This window comes from Paramisgurnus dabryanus, chromosome 19 (genome assembly GCF_030506205.2).
Source record: "Paramisgurnus dabryanus chromosome 19, PD_genome_1.1, whole genome shotgun sequence".
In the NCBI taxonomy this organism is placed as follows: domain Eukaryota; kingdom Metazoa; phylum Chordata; class Actinopteri; order Cypriniformes; family Cobitidae; genus Paramisgurnus; species Paramisgurnus dabryanus.
The window spans coordinates 7,236,886-7,255,778 of NC_133355.1; the positions used below are offsets into that span (position 1 = coordinate 7,236,886).

At 35.8% G+C, this 18,893-nt stretch overlaps 4 protein-coding genes across 9 annotated transcripts in view; 2 read left to right on the forward strand and 2 right to left on the reverse strand.

Annotated features, from left to right (window-relative positions):
- Window positions 1-6,746, reverse strand: part of oxr1b (oxidation resistance 1b) — an 88,449-nt gene extending 81,703 nt beyond the window's left edge. For both annotated transcript variants that reach the window (XM_065286941.2, XM_065286931.2), the window contains exon 1: window positions 6,666-6,746. The gene's annotated coding sequence lies outside the window, so the exon portion shown is untranslated. The remainder of the gene's footprint in view (window positions 1-6,665) is intronic.
- A 402-nt stretch (window positions 6,747-7,148) lies between these two features.
- Window positions 7,149-10,056, forward strand: naxe (NAD(P)HX epimerase). 5 transcript variants are annotated; one of them, XM_065286972.2, is made up of 7 exons: window positions 7,149-7,339; window positions 7,566-7,770; window positions 8,226-8,334; window positions 8,423-8,533; window positions 8,659-8,769; window positions 9,422-9,569; window positions 9,712-10,056. In XM_065286972.2, exons 2-7 carry the CDS (start codon window positions 7,604-7,606, stop codon window positions 9,912-9,914), a joined length of 849 nt encoding a protein of 282 aa, XP_065143044.1. In that variant the 5' UTR covers window positions 7,149-7,339; window positions 7,566-7,603; the 3' UTR covers window positions 9,915-10,056. The 5 variants fall into 5 exon arrangements, with proteins under 5 accessions (XP_065143044.1, XP_065143052.1, XP_065143061.1 ...); XM_065286980.2 differs by having other exon boundaries at window positions 7,570-7,770; XM_065286989.2 differs by having other exon boundaries at window positions 7,587-7,770.
- Window positions 10,057-10,139: 83 nt separating this feature from the next.
- rab25a (RAB25, member RAS oncogene family a) lies at window positions 10,140-13,120 on the reverse strand. Its single transcript, XM_065287018.1, has 5 exons — window positions 12,963-13,120; window positions 12,623-12,818; window positions 11,608-11,801; window positions 11,272-11,352; window positions 10,140-11,181 (listed from the first exon to the last, which is right to left on the reverse strand). Exons 1-5 carry the CDS (start codon window positions 12,997-12,999, stop codon window positions 11,057-11,059), a joined length of 633 nt encoding a protein of 210 aa, XP_065143090.1. The 5' UTR covers window positions 13,000-13,120; the 3' UTR covers window positions 10,140-11,056.
- A 1,297-nt stretch (window positions 13,121-14,417) lies between these two features.
- Window positions 14,418-18,859, forward strand: sf3b4 (splicing factor 3b, subunit 4). Its single transcript, XM_065287041.2, has 6 exons — window positions 14,418-14,537; window positions 14,898-15,026; window positions 15,657-16,193; window positions 16,624-16,797; window positions 16,874-17,020; window positions 18,542-18,859. The coding sequence occupies exons 1-6, from the start codon at window positions 14,504-14,506 to the stop codon at window positions 18,703-18,705; spliced, it is 1,185 nt and encodes a 394-aa protein (XP_065143113.1). The 5' UTR covers window positions 14,418-14,503; the 3' UTR covers window positions 18,706-18,859.
- The last annotated feature ends 34 nt before the right edge of the window (window positions 18,860-18,893 follow it).

Genomic DNA, 18,893 nt, shown 5'->3' on the forward strand with positions numbered 1-18,893 from the left:
CAGAAGTAATTAAGATTGTGGATTCCCTCAGTATTAGTTTTTTTAATTAAAACTTGACTAAAGAGCGAAGATTCAAACTATGCATTCATTGTTTTTATGTTGTAAACACAAAAGCAATATGTAATAATTGTCAATTTAGTTATTTCATCAATATGGGTTACTTTTATTACCCTAACTAACATATGGGTCAGTTAAAAGGATGCTAGGATAATGTTTTGCAGACACCTACATATGCACAGTCAAGCTCTTAAAAACTTCAAAGTTTCCATCAAAATCTTTATAGGTTAATAAGATCAGGTAAGAGATAAGCCAAATGTCAGCTAGGGCTGCCAGTTCAAGCAGAGTACATCAATAATGTATGAATAGAGCCTGTGTAAGACACAGGCAATAATAAACTGTCTACTTAAAGTCAGTGTTATTCCACCAGCCCATCTACCTCCCTATCTTACCGCAGGAGCAAAGCTCCTGTAAAGATCTACCTCAACCACAAAACGCAGATAAAACTTAAACCGTGCACAATTATAAAGAATTTAATAGGAGACGCATTTAATTTCTGGAATTGGAGGGGAATAAAACTGGCCATTAGACTATGGACATAGGCAGCATGCAGCCCGCAGAAATAGCATTGCTCTGATATTGCTTAAAAGAAATTAAGGTATTAAATGAAGATTATTACTTCCGAGCAATAATGGGAAACTTTATAAATGGAAATGGATTTTCTTTAATTGGGGATGACCTTTAAGCCATCTGGTTTTATTATCCAAAGCCACAGCACAAAATGACATCAGTAATTGCTCTGGAACAGAACCAGCGCACATAATACAATTTCCTGGGACCATGACTATACATGGAAGATTTCAGACAGATTGTCAACAAAAAAAAAACACAGTATTTTGTCTAAGATTGATTAATTTCTTGTGTAAATAAGTAAAATAATTAATAGCTTTTTGCAAAATACAGCAACTCTTTCGAATAACTGGGTCAATTGTATGTCACAAATGTTAAGTCACAAATACAAAGCGCAAACACCTCTGCAGGAGATCAAAACTTGCTAATGAGCTTCATTAATAAACATGCAGACCATATATCACACAGTATGCTTGATACATGTTTATTAACACAATTTACATCAAATTACATTGGAGAGGCCAGGGCCACTGGGAGTAAAGAACTAAGACTCATAACTTAAAGATGCTGGAGGCTAATAACTGCAATGAAAAATAAATAAGGTCATTTAATGAGGCAATTTCCTTAACTAAGGAATTTAATTCAATAACTTTTGGAGACACAACTGAAAAATATTGATCATTGGTGTTTTTGTAAACATTGTGTAATATATATATAGCACCAATATAGCACCTCTGTAGAACCATGACCACTTATGGTTCAACATAGTACATATGGTTCTATACAGCTCCATAGAATCTACATAGGTGCTGTTTAGCAAAAAAAATGGCTCCCCTATGATTATAAGCCAGTGAAACACTTTTAGTGCTATTTAGCTTAGCAAGTGTATGGTGCAGAGACTTTGTTGCTAAAAAATTTACTGACCAATAGGGCTGTAACAATGATTAAATAATCATCTCATCACGATTGTTTGACCTCATTGCGATGATTTCAGATCACCACAATGATTGCACATCTTTTTAAAAACACAAGGGGAGCTGCAGCACCTGTATAAACAGGCAAAAGACCGTATCTGATGTCTCCTATCAGGCTTTTCTGGTATAGTCAGTTTATTTTGATTGCATTTTTATTTTAAGTCATTTTTCAGACACTTTATTGTGTTTATTTTTATGAAGAATTTTCAGTTTTTGAAAAATATATTTGTGTGAAAATTATTTCATGAACAAATGAAAAAAATGAATGAGAATTAAATGTCAAAGCAATAAAAAAGAAAATTAATCGTCATAATCATCAAAGTCCTAAAACAGGCAATTAATCGTCATAATAAGTGATGCACCGATGTATCGGCCGCCGATATTTATCGGCCGATTTTTGATGAATTTGAAACCATCGGCAATAGCACGAGAAAGGCCGATACCGATTGTTTATTAATTAACTGCATAAAGAAATCCATTATATGTGAAAAAAAAAAGAGTTAATGTTGTTAATAAAATAAATGCTGAATAGCAAAAACCACCTTTTAAGGTTGTCATGCTGTCTTATTATATTAGTTTTAGCTTAATTTGTGCCTCTCTTATTATGTTGGTCAGTTAAATGTTAATTAGATCCAATCCATGTTCAGTAAAAATAATTTGATGCAGAAATAAACTAGCTTAGACCAACTTGTATACAAGTGTTTACTATCGGTATCGGCCAGAAGTTGTCGGTTTAAATCGGTATTGGCCCAAAAAAATCCTAGCGGTGCATCCCTAGTCATAATCGTCAAAATTTATTAGACAATTAACCGCCAGACAAATTTCATAACCGTGACAGCTCTACTGACGAATAACTAACAAATTTCCACTTTCAGTGTGTTGATAAGCAGAAAAGCATTTTGTTGTTCGGGTATTTGAGCTGCATAACACTGAAGAAAGAGCAGAAGAATCTTCACAATATTACAAATTGCAACACAATGCGTTTCAGCGAATTGTTCGAAAATAAAAAAAATCAGTGAGTTAAAGTGTAAACAACGGTTTGGTTTTAAGATGTGGAATACAATGTCTCTTTGGCCATAAATTATGTAGGACTCTTGCTGTCACTGGATTCATGGTTTGTCCTATGGCAAAGACAAACAAGCATTAAAATAAGCTAAAACCATCTCTATATGGCTCTATAATCATTTTATTGAGTATATAAATTGTAAGTGGGGAGGCTTCAAAAATATGTGACCCTGCCTGTGAAATCCAGGCTGAAGTCTCATTATCTAATTTAAAGATGAATTGCCCGCCACTGACGAGTTAACTAGTCAATTAAGAGAAAATGCTTTCCTACAAGTTCTTCAGGCAATCCGTATTTCCGCTATAATCCCCCAGATGGCGCTCTTACCCAACTTATACAGACTCCGTGTTTATTTTGATCATTGCTCTGAATCGGATTTCTATCAGAAGTCTTCACAAAACTGCAATTATCTCAGCTTTTTGCTCAAAATTTTCAAAATTTTTAAACTTACCCATATTTGAGAGGTAATGAAGAGAGACCAAATGAAGGTAGGATTAACCTTTTTTTTAACTCTTTCCCCGCCATTGACGAGATATCTCGTCAATTAAGAGAAAACGCTTCCCCGCCAATGACGAGATATTCCGTCTTTCCGCAATACCGCTATTATCCACCAGGTGGCGCCCTTCCGCAACTTTTTAAAACCGGAAGTATTGCTCTATGGCAAGCTGCTGCATGTCCGTGTCTGTTTTAAAGATCGCTCTGAATGGGATCTCTATGAAAAGTCCGTCATAAAAATGGAATTATATCTGCTTGTTGCTCAAAATATGGTGTTTTTGCAAAAACCTACCCATATTCAAAAGCTGATTGCAAAAGAACCACTAAAGGTAGGATGAAACGGTTTTTTTTGTTTGAAAGCAGAGGGTCTGTTCTTTCATTTGGTATATTGTATGTTTATATATTTAAAGAAGAACATTTTCTGGAAGGCATTAAACTTTGGTGAAAATCATGAAAAACGCTGGCGCTGGCTGGCAACTTTTTTTAAAAACGCTGGCGGTGAAAGAGTTAAAGGAATAGTCTACTCATTTTCAATATTAAAATATGTTATTACCTTAACTAAGAACTGTTGAATCATCCCTCTATCATCTGTGTGTGTGCACGTAAGCGCTGGAGCGCGCTGCGACGCTAAGATAGCATTTAGCTTAGCCCCATTCATTCAATGGTACCATTTAGAGATAAAGTTAGAAGTGACCAAACACATCAACGTTTTTCCTATTTAATACGAGTAGTTATACGAGCAAGTTTGGTGGTACAAAATAAAACATAGCGCTTTTCTAAGCGGATTTAAAAGAGTAACTATATTTTATGGCGTAATAGCACTTTTGGGAGTACTTCGACTCGCCTGAAAAGTCCGCTCCCCTTCTCCCTCTCATAATGGGAGAGGGAGAGTGTTACTGCGCCGAGTCGAAGTACTCCCAAAAGTGCTATTACGCCATAAAATATAGTTCCCCTTTTTTAAATCCGCTTAGAAAAGCGCTATGTTTTATTTTGTACCACCAAACTTGTTCGTATAACTACTCGTCTTAAATAGGAAAAACGTTGATGTGTTTGGTCACTTCTAACTTTATCTCTAAATGGTACCATTGAATGAATGGGGCTAAGCTAAATGCTATCGAAGCATCGCAGCGCGCTCCAGCGCTTACGTGCACACACACAGATGACAGAGGGATGATTCAACAGTTCTTAGTTAAGGTAATAACATATTTTAATATTGAAAATGAGTAGACTATTCCTTTAAGCAAAGTGTCTGTTCTTTCATTTGATATATTGTATGCTTATATATTTAAAGAAGAGCATTTTCTGAAAGGCATTAAACCTAAAAATCATAAAAAATGCTGGTGCTGGCTGGCAACTTTAAAAAAAAAAAACACTGGCGGGAAAAGTGTTAAAGTTTAAAGGTAAAGTAAATACTAAAATATTAAAGATACAGTTTAACATAATGTTCTTTAAAAAATTTTTTACGTAGAAAACAGCAAACAACAAGAAAAGACTTTAGATGTTTTCACAGATTGGGTCACATTTTGTTGTGTACAGTGGGGAAATGTCAAAAAAGGTTGTAGATTTCGACATCTGATCTACCAGAAGTCTTGCCCAAAAATAATATACGTGGGCATTTTGGATAAAAGCATCTGCCAAGCGTCTGCATAAACGTAAATGTAATATCTTGCAATTTGATTCTAAAATTAAAATATTCTGCTCAAAAATGAAGCTTTTATTTTTTTATAATACATTTAAAGATATTCTGAGCCTGGGGCAAGGGTAAGACAATATAATAACGCATCAAAAACAAGACAGTTGCTACAAGACTTTATATTACAAATTTTTGTAAACAAATCTAAATAGGAAGCCTGGTTTCAGCACTGGACAGCAACCGATCCTATTCAGCAGATCCTTTGACTTTGACACATAATCTTCACAAGTGCACTGGACAGCCAGAACCCATTACCAAGACAGCAATTACATCCATTTACATTCACATGATTATTTTCAAAGCATTCACATGAAGGAATTTTGCATGGATGTGTGCAGATCACAAGAATCCAATTACAATCGACCATTTCATCCTGCGACATTATGAACAAACATGAGTCAATAAAAGCCCTTGCTGGAAAACAAGGTGGAAATATTGAAGTGCACCAGCCATGACCATGAGACAACAATGATCATCTTTATATAACAAGACTAATTTACACCAAAGCATGCACATGGTACTCATCAATATCAATAGATAGATATTGCAGCCCACAGTCGCTTCAAAACTGTGAGTGAATTGCCACTGCTCTGCCTCTGTGTAGATCACTCTTTGGTAATTTTAATGTCTGTATCTCTAAACCACCATTTCCAAGCAAGAGAAACATGCAGTTACCTTGTTGGTAATTTATGGACGGCACTTATCATTAAGATTTACTAGGTTTTTCCATGGCAGTCTTCCATGAGTGTTTGCCTGGCTGTAAAAGGACTGCTGCCCTCAGATGAATCGAAGAGGACAGCCTGACAGTGATACAGCATCTATTAGTTTCAATTACACTGAGTTTGCATCAAAAACTGCTGTTTAAAAAAATAATATGATTATAAACCAATATAGTTTCACCTTCAAACCCAGCCATTCGCAAAACTGCAAAGCACCTTCTCAATCTTGCAAGCTCTAATCTGATTGGCTAACTTCACATGACTTAAGTGACTTAAGGGCACACAGAGATTTTTTATTGGTCCGCCAGGATCAAAATTAAGTCTACAAAATACTGTATTGATACAGTAAACTAATTTTATTTTAAAGGAGTTTTCATGTTAGTGCCATCAAGTCTTTGGACATTTTGCAGCAAGTTATTAAAAATATCCAAAATTATATTTTATATCATAGACTACGTTTTGCACTGTTTAACTGTGTCTTTAACACTGTCCAGGTGTGGACCACATATTAATCTAGGTTTGCCTACAAAGTACGTTAAAAATACTTTGTTATATTATGGTCTAGTTATGATATCAGATTATAATATATACTTTAATGCTGAATGGCTACCATATGCATGCACCATTGTATTTACATGATACTTTAAGGTACTAACATGATATTAAATGTTTTTTAATAACACAGTGGATCAATAATCTCACATGGGATCAATAAACTCAATCGGTGGATTTTTTTTCTTCATATTTCTTCAGTAACGTTCCTGTCACGCTTACCAATTAACACAATCAAAACATCATAACCTGAATGAATGCCGTTAAACTTATTTTAAATTAGTTAGCAAAAATATCCAGTTTTGCTAATAATGTGCATTTTCCAAACCCTCCTATTAGTCATCAAAAAGTCTTAAATGTCATCGTTGTATTTGGGAAAGTCCGTAACGTTAATTTCCAGGACTGGTACCAGTCCTCAGGTCAAGTTGAAGTTTAATCTGTTCATATGAATATGTATTATGTTTTAACTACATTCAGATGTAATTTATCATTTAATAGTCAAAACTACAATTGTACTTATCGCGTTAAATAAAAACGCTTACCTTAATTCAGGTAAATCGGTGTGTGGATATCTGATATTATGAAGCGTTTACATCGTACTTCAACATAAACCCTAAACGCTGGCATGCTGAGTCTCATATTAAATAGCGGGAATGTACCATTACGAACTGTTTCAGAGGGTGCTGTGGATCAAACCAAAATTAGACTTTTTAAGACCTGGGTATGTTAAAAACATTAGCTGACCTATAGAACATATTTCCCATAAACAAGCTAAGAAATATTTAGGAAAAAATCACGAACTTTTATGGACATGTTTATGTGGTAAAAAGAAACGTTTACATATGTTGCGTCCATAAATACATACATACATACAGTACATATATAACGTTACATACAGTACATACATACATAAATAGAGAGAAATTAATGTATATAATTGCTTGATTTTTTTTACTAATTTATTTAAACAGAAGTCTTATTTTTAAGCCTGCATGTCAAACTTTTATTATGAAAAGAGGTTGAAGTCTCACCCGGATAATATATATTTATGCAAACAGAGTTTCTGCAGTTTCGGCTTGTAGGTAACATCTCAGTTTGAAACGTTGCATGTTTTGAATTCTGTAATATTAACTAAACAGGATTGAAGCTGTTTGATTTGCATTTGTGGAGATAATCGCATGTGGTTGCGTGTAACCTACATTGTCACACAGAACAGGTAGACTACAAGTTTCTTGTTATACTTGAACTATAGATTAACCCTTGATCTTATTTAATATTTTTATAATTAATATTCCACCGTACCAGTACTTTTAGTTCGTTCAACTGGGGTAACGTTATGTAAACACACTATTCTAAAATATAGTTGGGAATGATTTTAATGTTTGATGATTTGTAATGCTTGCAGACTTTTAACTTTCTGAGTTTGTTTTATTCACATACAGGCAGTGTACCTCCATATCCAGGTGCTGTAGCCAGGTGAATGTTGGGGGTTCGAGCCCTGTTTGGCATTGGTCTTCTTGTGACGTCACGAGGGGGCTCTGTCCTGAAACACACAGGAGCATGTGCACATATTTCCAATAACATCTACAGTAAAGATTTCACTCACAGACAGGCCTGCACCATGGCTAATACAATCAAATATTTGGGGTAAGTGGATGTCAGGGTCAAGAAAGTACTAAACAAGATCAGTTTAACACATGGCAGCAAACTCACATTTGAATATTTAGTATGTTATGTCATTATATTGTGTGGCATGCATGTCAATATATAATTGTAGGTACATTTTCAAATGGTTATTTTTTTATGATTTTGAATAATTCAATAATTATTGTCATGTATCACAAGATGTTACAGGCCATAACAATATAATATTTTCTATCAAAAGTATCTTATATAGCTGAACATCATTATTTCCTGTTGTCTGAATTAGTCAGAGTCAATTTTGTTACTTTCAAACTCCTTTAAGAAGATAAAGTAACATTGTTGACTGTATGTAACAGCCACATACATTTTATTTACATTTACCTTTCAAATAGTTTCTGACACAAACACAACCATGAACGATACTTATTCACAGGTTTGCTGTTTATTCTTTATAATAGACAAGAAGAGGCTCAGCACATTGATGAAGAGCTGTTTAATGAATACAGCTTCAGTGTGGATCAGTTAATGGAGTTGGCTGGGCTTAGCTGTGCCACAGCTGTTGCTAGGGTACATACTTCTGTGAATGTGTATTACCTACAGCTTTTTAGTGTATTATTAAGTATACATCTATTAAAATCACTTGTTTGTTTCGTAGGGCTATCCTTTGCAGTCTCTGCTCAAGACTCCACCCAGAGTATTGATCGTCTGTGGCCCTGGAAACAACGGAGGGGATGGATTGGTCTGTGCAAGACATCTTAAACTGTTTGTGAGTTTACATTGCTTGACTTTTTAATCAGTTGTTGGAAAAAAACTTGCTGCGCCTAAATTCATTAACCTAAATATTTCATGAAGATATATTGGCTTTATTTGTATTGATTGTGGATTTCTCAGGGATATGAGCCATCTGTGCTGTACCCAAAGCGCCCCAACAAACAGCTGTTTCAGAATCTTACCACCCAGTGTGAAAAGATGGATATTTCCTTCCTGACTGAGATGCCTGAGGTATAGCCGTTCAATACCGTATTATTTATATCAAGGGGGTACCACACATTGACTCATTGACACATGACAAATAATATATTAACTTTCCTAATTGTTGAAACCTTACTACATACATAAATATCATAATTTTTTTCCTGGTTTTACCTTTGAAATGAGAATGTGATGATTAGGAATATATGTATATATGTATTAAAGGGGACATATCATGAAAATCTGACTTTTTCCATGTTTAAGTGCTATAATTGGGTCCCCAGTGCTTCTATCAACCTAGAAAATGTGGAAAAGACAAACCAGTAACTCAATTTTGGTAAACCATTCTCTGCAAACATGTGAAAAAAATTGGTCATTGAAATTTAGCTCCCCCTGTGATGTCAGAAGGGGATAATATCCAACCACGGCACTGCCATTTAGTGCAGAGATCATCTTATTTGCATGTTAAAGGACACACCCAAAAATGGCACATTTTTGCTCACACCTACAAAGTGGCAATTTTAACATGCTATAATAAATTATCAGTGGGGTATTTTGAGCTAAAACTTCACATACGTACTCTAGGGACACCAAATATTTATTTGACATCTTAAAAAAGTCTTGTGAAATGTCTCCTTTAAGCATCTATACTTCACAGTTATCCTCCTCACTTTCTCTTCAGGCTGATGTGATCGATGAAGCCTATAATGTGGTGGTAGATGCCGTTTTTGGATTCAGTTTCAAGGGGGCTGTGCGAGAGCCATTCGGTGAAATCATTGCCCAACTAAAGAAAACCACAGTACCCATTGCTAGCGTTGATATACCTTCGGGTGAGCATGCACACACACAGTGATCAGCAAGAAATGACCAATGATTTCACCGCAGTCAAAACATTTTTGAGTTTCATTTGATTACTTTTTTGAGGTAACATAAATCTCTCTCTCCTTCCCTCTCGTTTCTCTCTTTCTTTAGGCTGGGATGTAGAGAACGGCTCTCCTGATGGGATTCAGCCAGACATGCTCATCTCCCTCACAGCCCCCAAGAAAGCAGCCCATCACTTCAAAGGACGCTATCACTTTCTGGGAGGACGATTTGTTCCTCATGCACTTGAACAGAAGTACCAGCTGAATCTGCCTCAGTATCCTGGCACAGACTGTGTGTATAAGCTCAACTAAACAATAAACTTTATCGTGATAACTGTATGAGGTTCCACTATGAATATTGTGTTTTGATTTCTCATAGTGGCTCAGTAGTTTTGCCTTGGTGATTGTTCATGTTAAAAGTCTTTATTGCTGAGGGTTTCTAAAGGATATTCAATTAGAGATATTTCAAAAGAGCCTATATAAATAAATACATGTTACTTCATAAAAATCTTAAAATAAATAAAAACAAGTGTATAATTATCGATTCTGATGTGTTTTTTTATTTAATGGGTAAGCCAAAATTATTATTGCATCACGTTGTAAAATTGCTCAGATGTATTTAATTTAAACGAAGCTTTAAACTGACATCTGCATTTGTTAATGAAATATTTTCATAAACAAATGTAACTCTCACACCTAAATGGTTGCAGGGCGGTGCTTTGAGCAGTTTTGTATGAGAAAAAAGGAGCTGTACAGTTATGTAGTTTGCAGGAAAAAAAATGAAATTGTACTAAATAAATTTAATTTAGTTAAAACAGCAACTTCACATGCTGTATCGAAGGTCTAAAGACTAAAATGTTATTAAATACAAAAAAATTATGCAAACCACAGCCATGTAAAGACAAATCTTTTTGTCCAAAAATATATATACAGTGCATAGTGACGTTTCATGTGTTTTCGAAACGTTTAACTGTCAGACAGCATTCTCCACTGTGTATTTGTATAAAAGACCTGTCTTTGGATAAAGAAAAAATAATATTGACTTTGCTTTAAAAAAAATGAGATGTTTATATTATATCTATAATTTACAGAGCTGTAGTGGAAAACAGTTCCATTTCAATGCTGTAAAAACTATTCAATAAATAGTTTTACAATGCCATTATAGGAAAGCAGAATAAGACAACTGTTTCTGCCTAGTAAAATAAATTACATTATTCTCCATTCATATTTAACATTTAAACAACACAAATCATTAATACCAAATGTTTACATCTTCAAAAAGTAAAAAACAACCCTAACACAACTTTGGACCACACCCCCTTTTGTCTTTACGCCATCCAATCAGGAACTGATAAAGACATGCATCAAAGCAGGTGTGACACGTTATTCATGTCAAAGTTAAATGTCTTTGTCTTGATGGCTTTGTCACCGTAGATGTTCATTCATTCATTCATTCAAGAGTTGTTACAACAGCCCCTTCTCTCCTCCTGAAACTCACTGGTGGGTCCCATCTGACCCAGAGTCACAGCACTAATAGAACCTCTGGTGACTTCTCTACTCGCAACCTTCTTGTGGATTGCTGATGGAGAGAACATCAATGCACATTTTTACTATAAGTAAATGACAAAAAAAAATGGCAATATATATAAAAAAGACAAGTTAAACTTACTTGTTAGAACTTCAAGAAAGGCAGATTCAACATTAGTTGAATCAAGTGCTGAAGTCTCAATAAAAAGCAAGTCTTTGGATTCTGTTTTAGCAAAGTAAATCAATAAAGCAAGTAAGTATGGCACTGTAAAGTCAATTTGGAAAGCTTAAATTTCTCCAAAACTAAAAGTGTGCTTACTTTCTCTATTTGAATTACTTGATACATTTTAGTTTTGTTTTTTATACAGTTTGAGATCATTTTAAAAGTTAAAGAATACGATACTGTTAAACAAGAGTGTTTAAGCTTGAATATATACTTAAGCAGCATTCATTGTAGTTATAAGTTATGTATTTATACCTGCAAAGTCCTTTGCCTCTTCTCTCGGTACTGTACGTAGAGTGTCAAGGTCACTTTTATTTCCCACGAGCATGACCACTATATGTGGATCCGCATGATCATAAAGTTCCTTCAGCCATCGTTCAACACTCTCATAGGTCAGGTGTTTAGTGATGTCATAAACAAGCAGGGCACCCACTGCACCCCTGTAATACCTACAATGGTATTTCAGATGTATAAATTGAACAAACATTGGATCTAGCTTTACTTTATAACAATAAATGATTATGAAAAGAGTAAGATAGTTTCATTTCCATTATAATAACAAAAATGATCTTGAATTTAACATTCACATGCAATCTTTAAACTCAAACTAAGTTCAAAATAGGAGGTCACGATATCAGACTTTCACTGCACTATTATCATGGGCAAAACAAAACTCACAATAACAATATTATTGTGAGATATATATATATATATATATATATATATATATATATATATATTAAATAAAAATAAGTAAACAATACTATTGGTCAAATTCATCTTTAGTATTGTTTATTTTTGTTTTATTAGTGTTGTGAATTATTCTCAAAAGACAAGAGAGTTTATCAACATTCTGAGTCTATAACTGGCTGCTAAATTATTTTCAATATTATCATATCTGTATTATTATCATCACAACAGTAAAAATCATTGTGTTTTTTAAATCAGTTATTGACAATATTATTATATTATTATATTCTGACCCCCCTAAAAACCCTTTCTAGATGATTTTTAAATTATTCCCTAAATTAAATTCCCAAGCCATCCTTCAGTGACATCCTAGCATCCAGGTGTGTGCAACGTATCAGAAAAACTTTACGCTTTAAACTGTTTATCCGGTTAAAAAGGAGTGGTTATGGGTGTGATGTTAAATCACTCAAAACAAATTCCTTTGGCTGCCCATTCTTGACAAATAATAATTTTAAATGTGTACCTACTGTCAGCTTAAAACTGAAGGATAGAGTTTGAGGATATAAAATTGGGCACTTACGCTGATGTAATGGCCCGGTAGCGCTCTAGACCTGCAGTGTCCCAGATCTGGGCCTTGATGGTAACAGAATCCAGTTGAACGGACCGGGTGCTGAATTCTACACCAATGGTTGTGCGACTGTCGTGATTGAACTCATTTTTGGTAAATCTTGACAACAGGTTGCTCTTTCCAACACCGGATTCCCCAATTAAAACCACTGAAAAGAGATAAAAAGAGATAAAACTTTCATTTAATATAATAAAAATAATTGATTATCACCTCTTATTCCTAAACCAGTGTACAATTATTATAGTCATTGTTTAGTATAAAATAAATCTCAAATCAAATGAATCAAACTTACCTTTGAAGACAAAGTTGTAGGCTAAATCCGTCCCCATGTTCACCTTTGACTGTAATGTGTCAGTCTGTATTTAGCATACGTGTTACTCTAGTTTAAAATCCACTGGGAGGAGAAAAGCAGACGCTCTGGTTTTGTAGGGGCTGAGACAGACTGATCCATTCTTCTGCTGGCAGATACCAGCAGGCTCTTCTTTTAGTCGCTCTGATACAGAGACTGTTAGGGTGGGGGAGCAGGTGAAACAGGTAAAACCACTGGCACACATAGACTATGGGAGTGACTTCACGCTACTGTATGATGCTATTAAATCACGGTTTCTCAATATGTCAGCAAATGCATGTCAGACTACTGCAAGCCCAGACACAATCTTGTTTTATAAAATCATCTATTAATATTTCCCAAAACAATGAAAAACAAAAATGTAAACAGGTTTGTCAGTGATGTTGATTCACAGAAATATGCAGACTATGGATGCAGACTTTGTAAAATACTTTTATTATGCATGTGGCATACAAAATGTAAATCCTATTTTAGTCACTTCATATTAAACAGTATGGCTGTAAGTACTTTGTGAGTATTTTAACTTCTAGCATGAATGTGAAGTGCACTTAAAGGTGCAGTGTGTAACTTTTAGGAGAATCTCTTGACAGAAATGCAATATAATATATATAACTATATTATCAAGGGTGTATAAAGACCTTAAATAATGAATCATTAGGTTTTTATTACCTTACAATAAGACATTTTTATCTACTTACACTGCGGGTCCCCTTTTATGGAAGTCGCCATTTTGTGCCACCATGTTTCTACAGAAGCCCCTAACGGACAAACTTTATTTGAAAAGTTGACTCGGATGATGACATGTTTGTCCTGTGGTGGCTACTGTAGCTTCTCTGTGTTTCAAAAGCGAGGGGTGAGCCATTTTGGTTGCAACTCACAGTTTCACCACTAGATGCCGCTAAAATTTACACACTGCACCTTTAAAATGATTATTTCTTCCTGCTGATAAAAAAACAAAGCAGAAAACATAATGGGAATTATATTAGCTTTAATGAAAACTATAATAGTCTCTGTGGGTCTCTACTGGCAGTGTGTAAGGGTCTATTGGTGGGATGTCATCTGATGAATGGGAACCAATAGAAAACCATTAAATCATATTGGAATATAAACCAAAATACACTATGCATAGGAATTTAGTAATAATTTAAGCTGATGGCTCATAATGACATTTAAACCATTAGAATTTGTGTTTTTTTCAGCATGGATATATTAGTGCAATCCTATCAATAAACCCTGCAAATGTTTTCAAATGTCAAAATGACTATTTGATAAGCTTGTGAATTAATTTTATAAACATGGGAAATAGAAAGGGCAAACATTGTTCAATGTCCTGCCAAGACCAAAGTATTATCCCTAAAAATGCCTAAAAAATGCGTCCGTCTATCCTGTAGGTGGCAGCACTAATGTAAGCGGCGCTGTTTCGATGTGTTGTATCGCTAACGAAGAAGAAAAGCGCTTCCGGTAGTTTACACGCCGCATTCATCATGGCGGCGGGACCGATTTCTGAACGAAATCAAGGTAATTTTTACAGAACTCCAAGAAATTATATTTAATGGACTTTGCAGAAAAAATATATACTGCTGCACAGAACTTTAAAAAGGTTTATCATTTAGGTTATCGTTTTGTTTGTGTACACTGAGTTCGCAACTCAATGATACTCATTCATTTTGGCTTGCGACTAATAGATAACAAAGGCTGCTTTTGATATAGCTGTAAAAAAAGATATTCATATTACGTTTAATAAAACTATTCATATGAATTTCAATCGTAAAAAGTTTTCTTTGTGCGCAACATGATGTTGAATACAATCTGCGCATGTTCTGTGTAACAGTATTTTGTATTTACCATGCATCAATTTTTACCATGTTTTTCTCTTAGATGCGACTGTATATGTGGGTGGTCTTGATGAGAAGGTCTCTGAACCTCTTTTGTGGGAGCTTTTTCTACAAGCTGGTCCTGTCGTAAACACACACATGCCCAAAGATCGAGTAACAGGACAACATCAAGGTAAGTCTAAATATGAACGCATGATATCAGCATAAAATTAATACATTTCTAATAAATCTATAAATATTTGACCAATATAATAAATGTTATTGTGTAATGGTCTCTTACCATTCTACAGTCAGTACAGTCTACCGTATAATGTGTTGGTTTTTTATTGGTGAAATGTTATCAAACACATTTGAAACCAGTAAAACACTGTTAAATCCTAGTGGAATAAATGCCAAAACAAACTAGATACAGGAATAATGGTTTTAGTGGTAAACAGCTGATGGTTTATAATGTCGAACATCGCGATTTGTATTGTATTTTCCCCTGGATTCACATATCTATTTAACCTCCTAAGACCCAAGATTTGGTGTGTCTTTTTTTCAGATTTCTACCAGCTGTTTTGGGTTTAGGAAGAACCAATAAATATAATAACCAAAATTTTTTTTTTAACATGAAGCCGTGTATTTGTCCATGTTTGTGTACAGCAGGATCCAGTTACACAAAATTAACTATTATGGTGCAAAACAGCAAAAAAATTGATGTCCACGTATGTACACATCCAGGTCTTAGGAGGTTAAACTGTATTTTAACTGTATTCAGATGTTATACACCCACGTTATTTATTTTTTTACATTTTCAAAGGTTATGGGTTTGTGGAGTTCCTCAGCGAAGATGACGCAGACTACGCCATAAAGATTATGAACATGATCAAACTTTACGGCAAACCCATACGAGTCAACAAAGCGTCGGCGCACAACAAGAACCTCGATGTCGGCGCCAACATCTTCATCGGCAACTTGGACCCTGAGATTGACGAGAAACTCCTCTACGATACTTTCAGCGCTTTTGGCGTCATCCTTCAGACGCCCAAGATCATGCGTGACCCGGATACAGGCAACTCTAAGGGATACGCTTTCATCAACTATGCCAGCTTTGACGCCTCCGATGCAGCTATCGAGGCCATGAACGGCCAGTATCTCTGCAATAGGCCCATTACGGTGTCGTATGCGTTTAAAAAGGACTCGAAGGGCGAGAGGCACGGCTCGGCCGCAGAGAGACTCCTGGCCGCTCAGAATCCACTTTCACAGGCCGATCGTCCCCATCAGCTTTTCGCAGATGCCCCACCGCCTGTCTCTTTACCCAACCCTGTCATGACCACGCTTGGTGTACCAATGCCAGGTTAGTTGCATACCGAAATCTGGAAGTGTCTTGACCACTCATGCCATATTGGGATGCAACGTCTCTGCGTGATTATTGCATGCACTTCATGTAAAAACTTTGTATTCGACTAAATTTAACATTGTCATCATCTACCCACCCTCAAGACGCTTATTTCAATACATTTATGAATTTGGCATATGCTTTTATCCAAAGTGATTTGCAGTATATTTAATCTATGGGGACTGAACTCATGACCTTAGCACTACTAATGCAATGCTGTACGAGTTGAGCTACTGAAACACTGTAGCTTTAAACTTCCATAATACCGGCTGTCAAGTTGCATTTTATATATGAGATTGCATGTGACTGCTACTAGAGCCTTAAAAATAAACCTGTGGGTATCCCTGTTCATGTAAAATTATATTTCAGTCTTCTTTTTATCTTTAAGGAATGCCTCCACCTGGTGCGTTCCCACCTGTTCCTCCTCCAGGCTCAATGCCACCTGGGATACCTCCTGGCATGCACATGCCGCCTGCTCCAGGGACCGGTGGACCACATGGCGGTGGCACAGGGCCGCCACCGGGGCCACCACCATTCCACCATGGAGGAATGCACCCACCTGGTGAGTAATGATGGTTATGTTTTTGAAAAGGTTCACATTTATGAAATGTTATTAACAATACATATTTAATTTCAAGGAATGCCACCGATGCCAATGCCCCCATCGGGACCTCCTGGTATGGTGCATCCACCCGGATCCAATCAACCAAGAGCACCACCTCCACCTGGAATGCCTCCTCCACCCATGGGTGTCCCTCCAAGAGGACCATTCGGTCCCCCAATGGGTACGTCTATTTATTTCTTGGGTAAAACTATGGATGTGACAATTATTGCAATGGATAAACGTCTTATACTCATTAGGGCTGTCAAAATGGCTGAACAAGTACATTCGAAATTCGTCCTTGAAAAATAATAAAATTCGAATTATATTCGAATTATAAAGACCTACTTTATTGGAGAAAATACTCCTAAAAGCCCACAAGAGGGCGCAGCACAAAGCCCCAATAATATGAACAAATCATGCACGGCATATTTTTTGTTAAAACGAATGTTATAAACACTAATTAATTAAACAGAATTTTTTTTATTCATATGCAAAGGAACAAAAGTGCACATAGATATCTGGAAGTGCAAAATGCCTCTACAGCCAGCGTGTGTAGGCTATTAACACAAACATAGCCAATAAACTATCCATGTATATATTTACAAATTATTTTATGTACCATACATTAATTTAATTTCCAAAAAAATGTACAGAGCCTCAGTCAATACAGAACACAACGGTGTCTTAATGAAATCAAAATTAACGAGTATATTTGTGCACCTGTAAATGTACAAAACGAATGCCATACATGGACAATGCATATTAATATAGGGCATTTTATATAATATATAAGTAGATAAATGTACGTGTTTCTAATAAAGTATGAAAACGAATGAATCTTTATTTAAGCCAAAATAAGTGGGAAAGATCATTAGTCATTTAAATTTTGTCAAGCTTAAACGCTATTCACAACAACTTATATTATATTTTGTGTGTTCCTTGGTTGAAAATATGTAGAAATATATGCGAGTAATAAAGTACAGAACAGAAATGTTTAACTTACGCGCAGAGCGAAGCCGTTAATAAAGCAGACTCTCTGTAATTAACATAAAGGACGTGCTGAAACAGTCGAGTTGGCAGATGATCATCATGTTTATATTTCATGCAGATAATGTTGATGAAAAACTTGCATATCAAATGTCCAGGTGAAAGTCAAGTTTCCAGTCAGTTATAAAAATAAAGCCACCGCGGCGTTACATTGCAACTCTCTCATATGCGGTGTGGACTCTGTAGATGCACATATGCTTTTAATGTTGCTAAACAAGCAGCTGTGTTATGGCACTTTCGCGTTGATCAGTTATTTTAAACTTTAAAACTGCATTTAGAAGCAGACGACACTAATTCTGTCATCTCTGCTAGTTTCACTTTGCGGTTGACTTCCAGTTGATGCTCCAAAAACCAAAGAAGCATCACACAGCCCTTTCAAGATGTATTCTGTCCGACTCGTAATCCCCACTGTCTTTTCTTGCTATTTTTCAAATGAATCACGCTGGCTTGCTCCGCATAGTTGGCTGAGCCGCTTTGTATAACAATCCGCGTCAGTTACGTCATCATCACGTTGCGTGAGCATCCTGACACAGGTAAAATTCGAATGCAAAGTTTTACGTTCGAATATGCATATTTTTTTTACATTCGACGAATATTCGAAATTCGAATTAAAATTTGACAGCCCTAATACTCATGATTTAATGTTGTTGTCCAGGTATGCATCCAGGTATGAGGGGACCACCCCCACCAATGCCTCCACCTGGTTACGGTGCTGGCCCGCCCAGACCTCCACCCCTCGGCTTTCAGAGAGGACCTCCCTTACCACCACGTCCACCTGCACCACCACGGGGTCCGATGAGAGCACCTATGCCTCCCTAAACTGTACTGTGACCTTTTTGAAATATTGTTTTTATTATTTACATACGTTTCGCTGTATTAGATGGATCTCATGCTTCTTTGTATACAGATTTCTTAATTTTTGGTGATTGTACTTATCCAGAATTTGCAAAGAATAAACCATTTTATATAACTTGAGTGTGCTTTTCTTGACAGAGGTCTCATGAAAT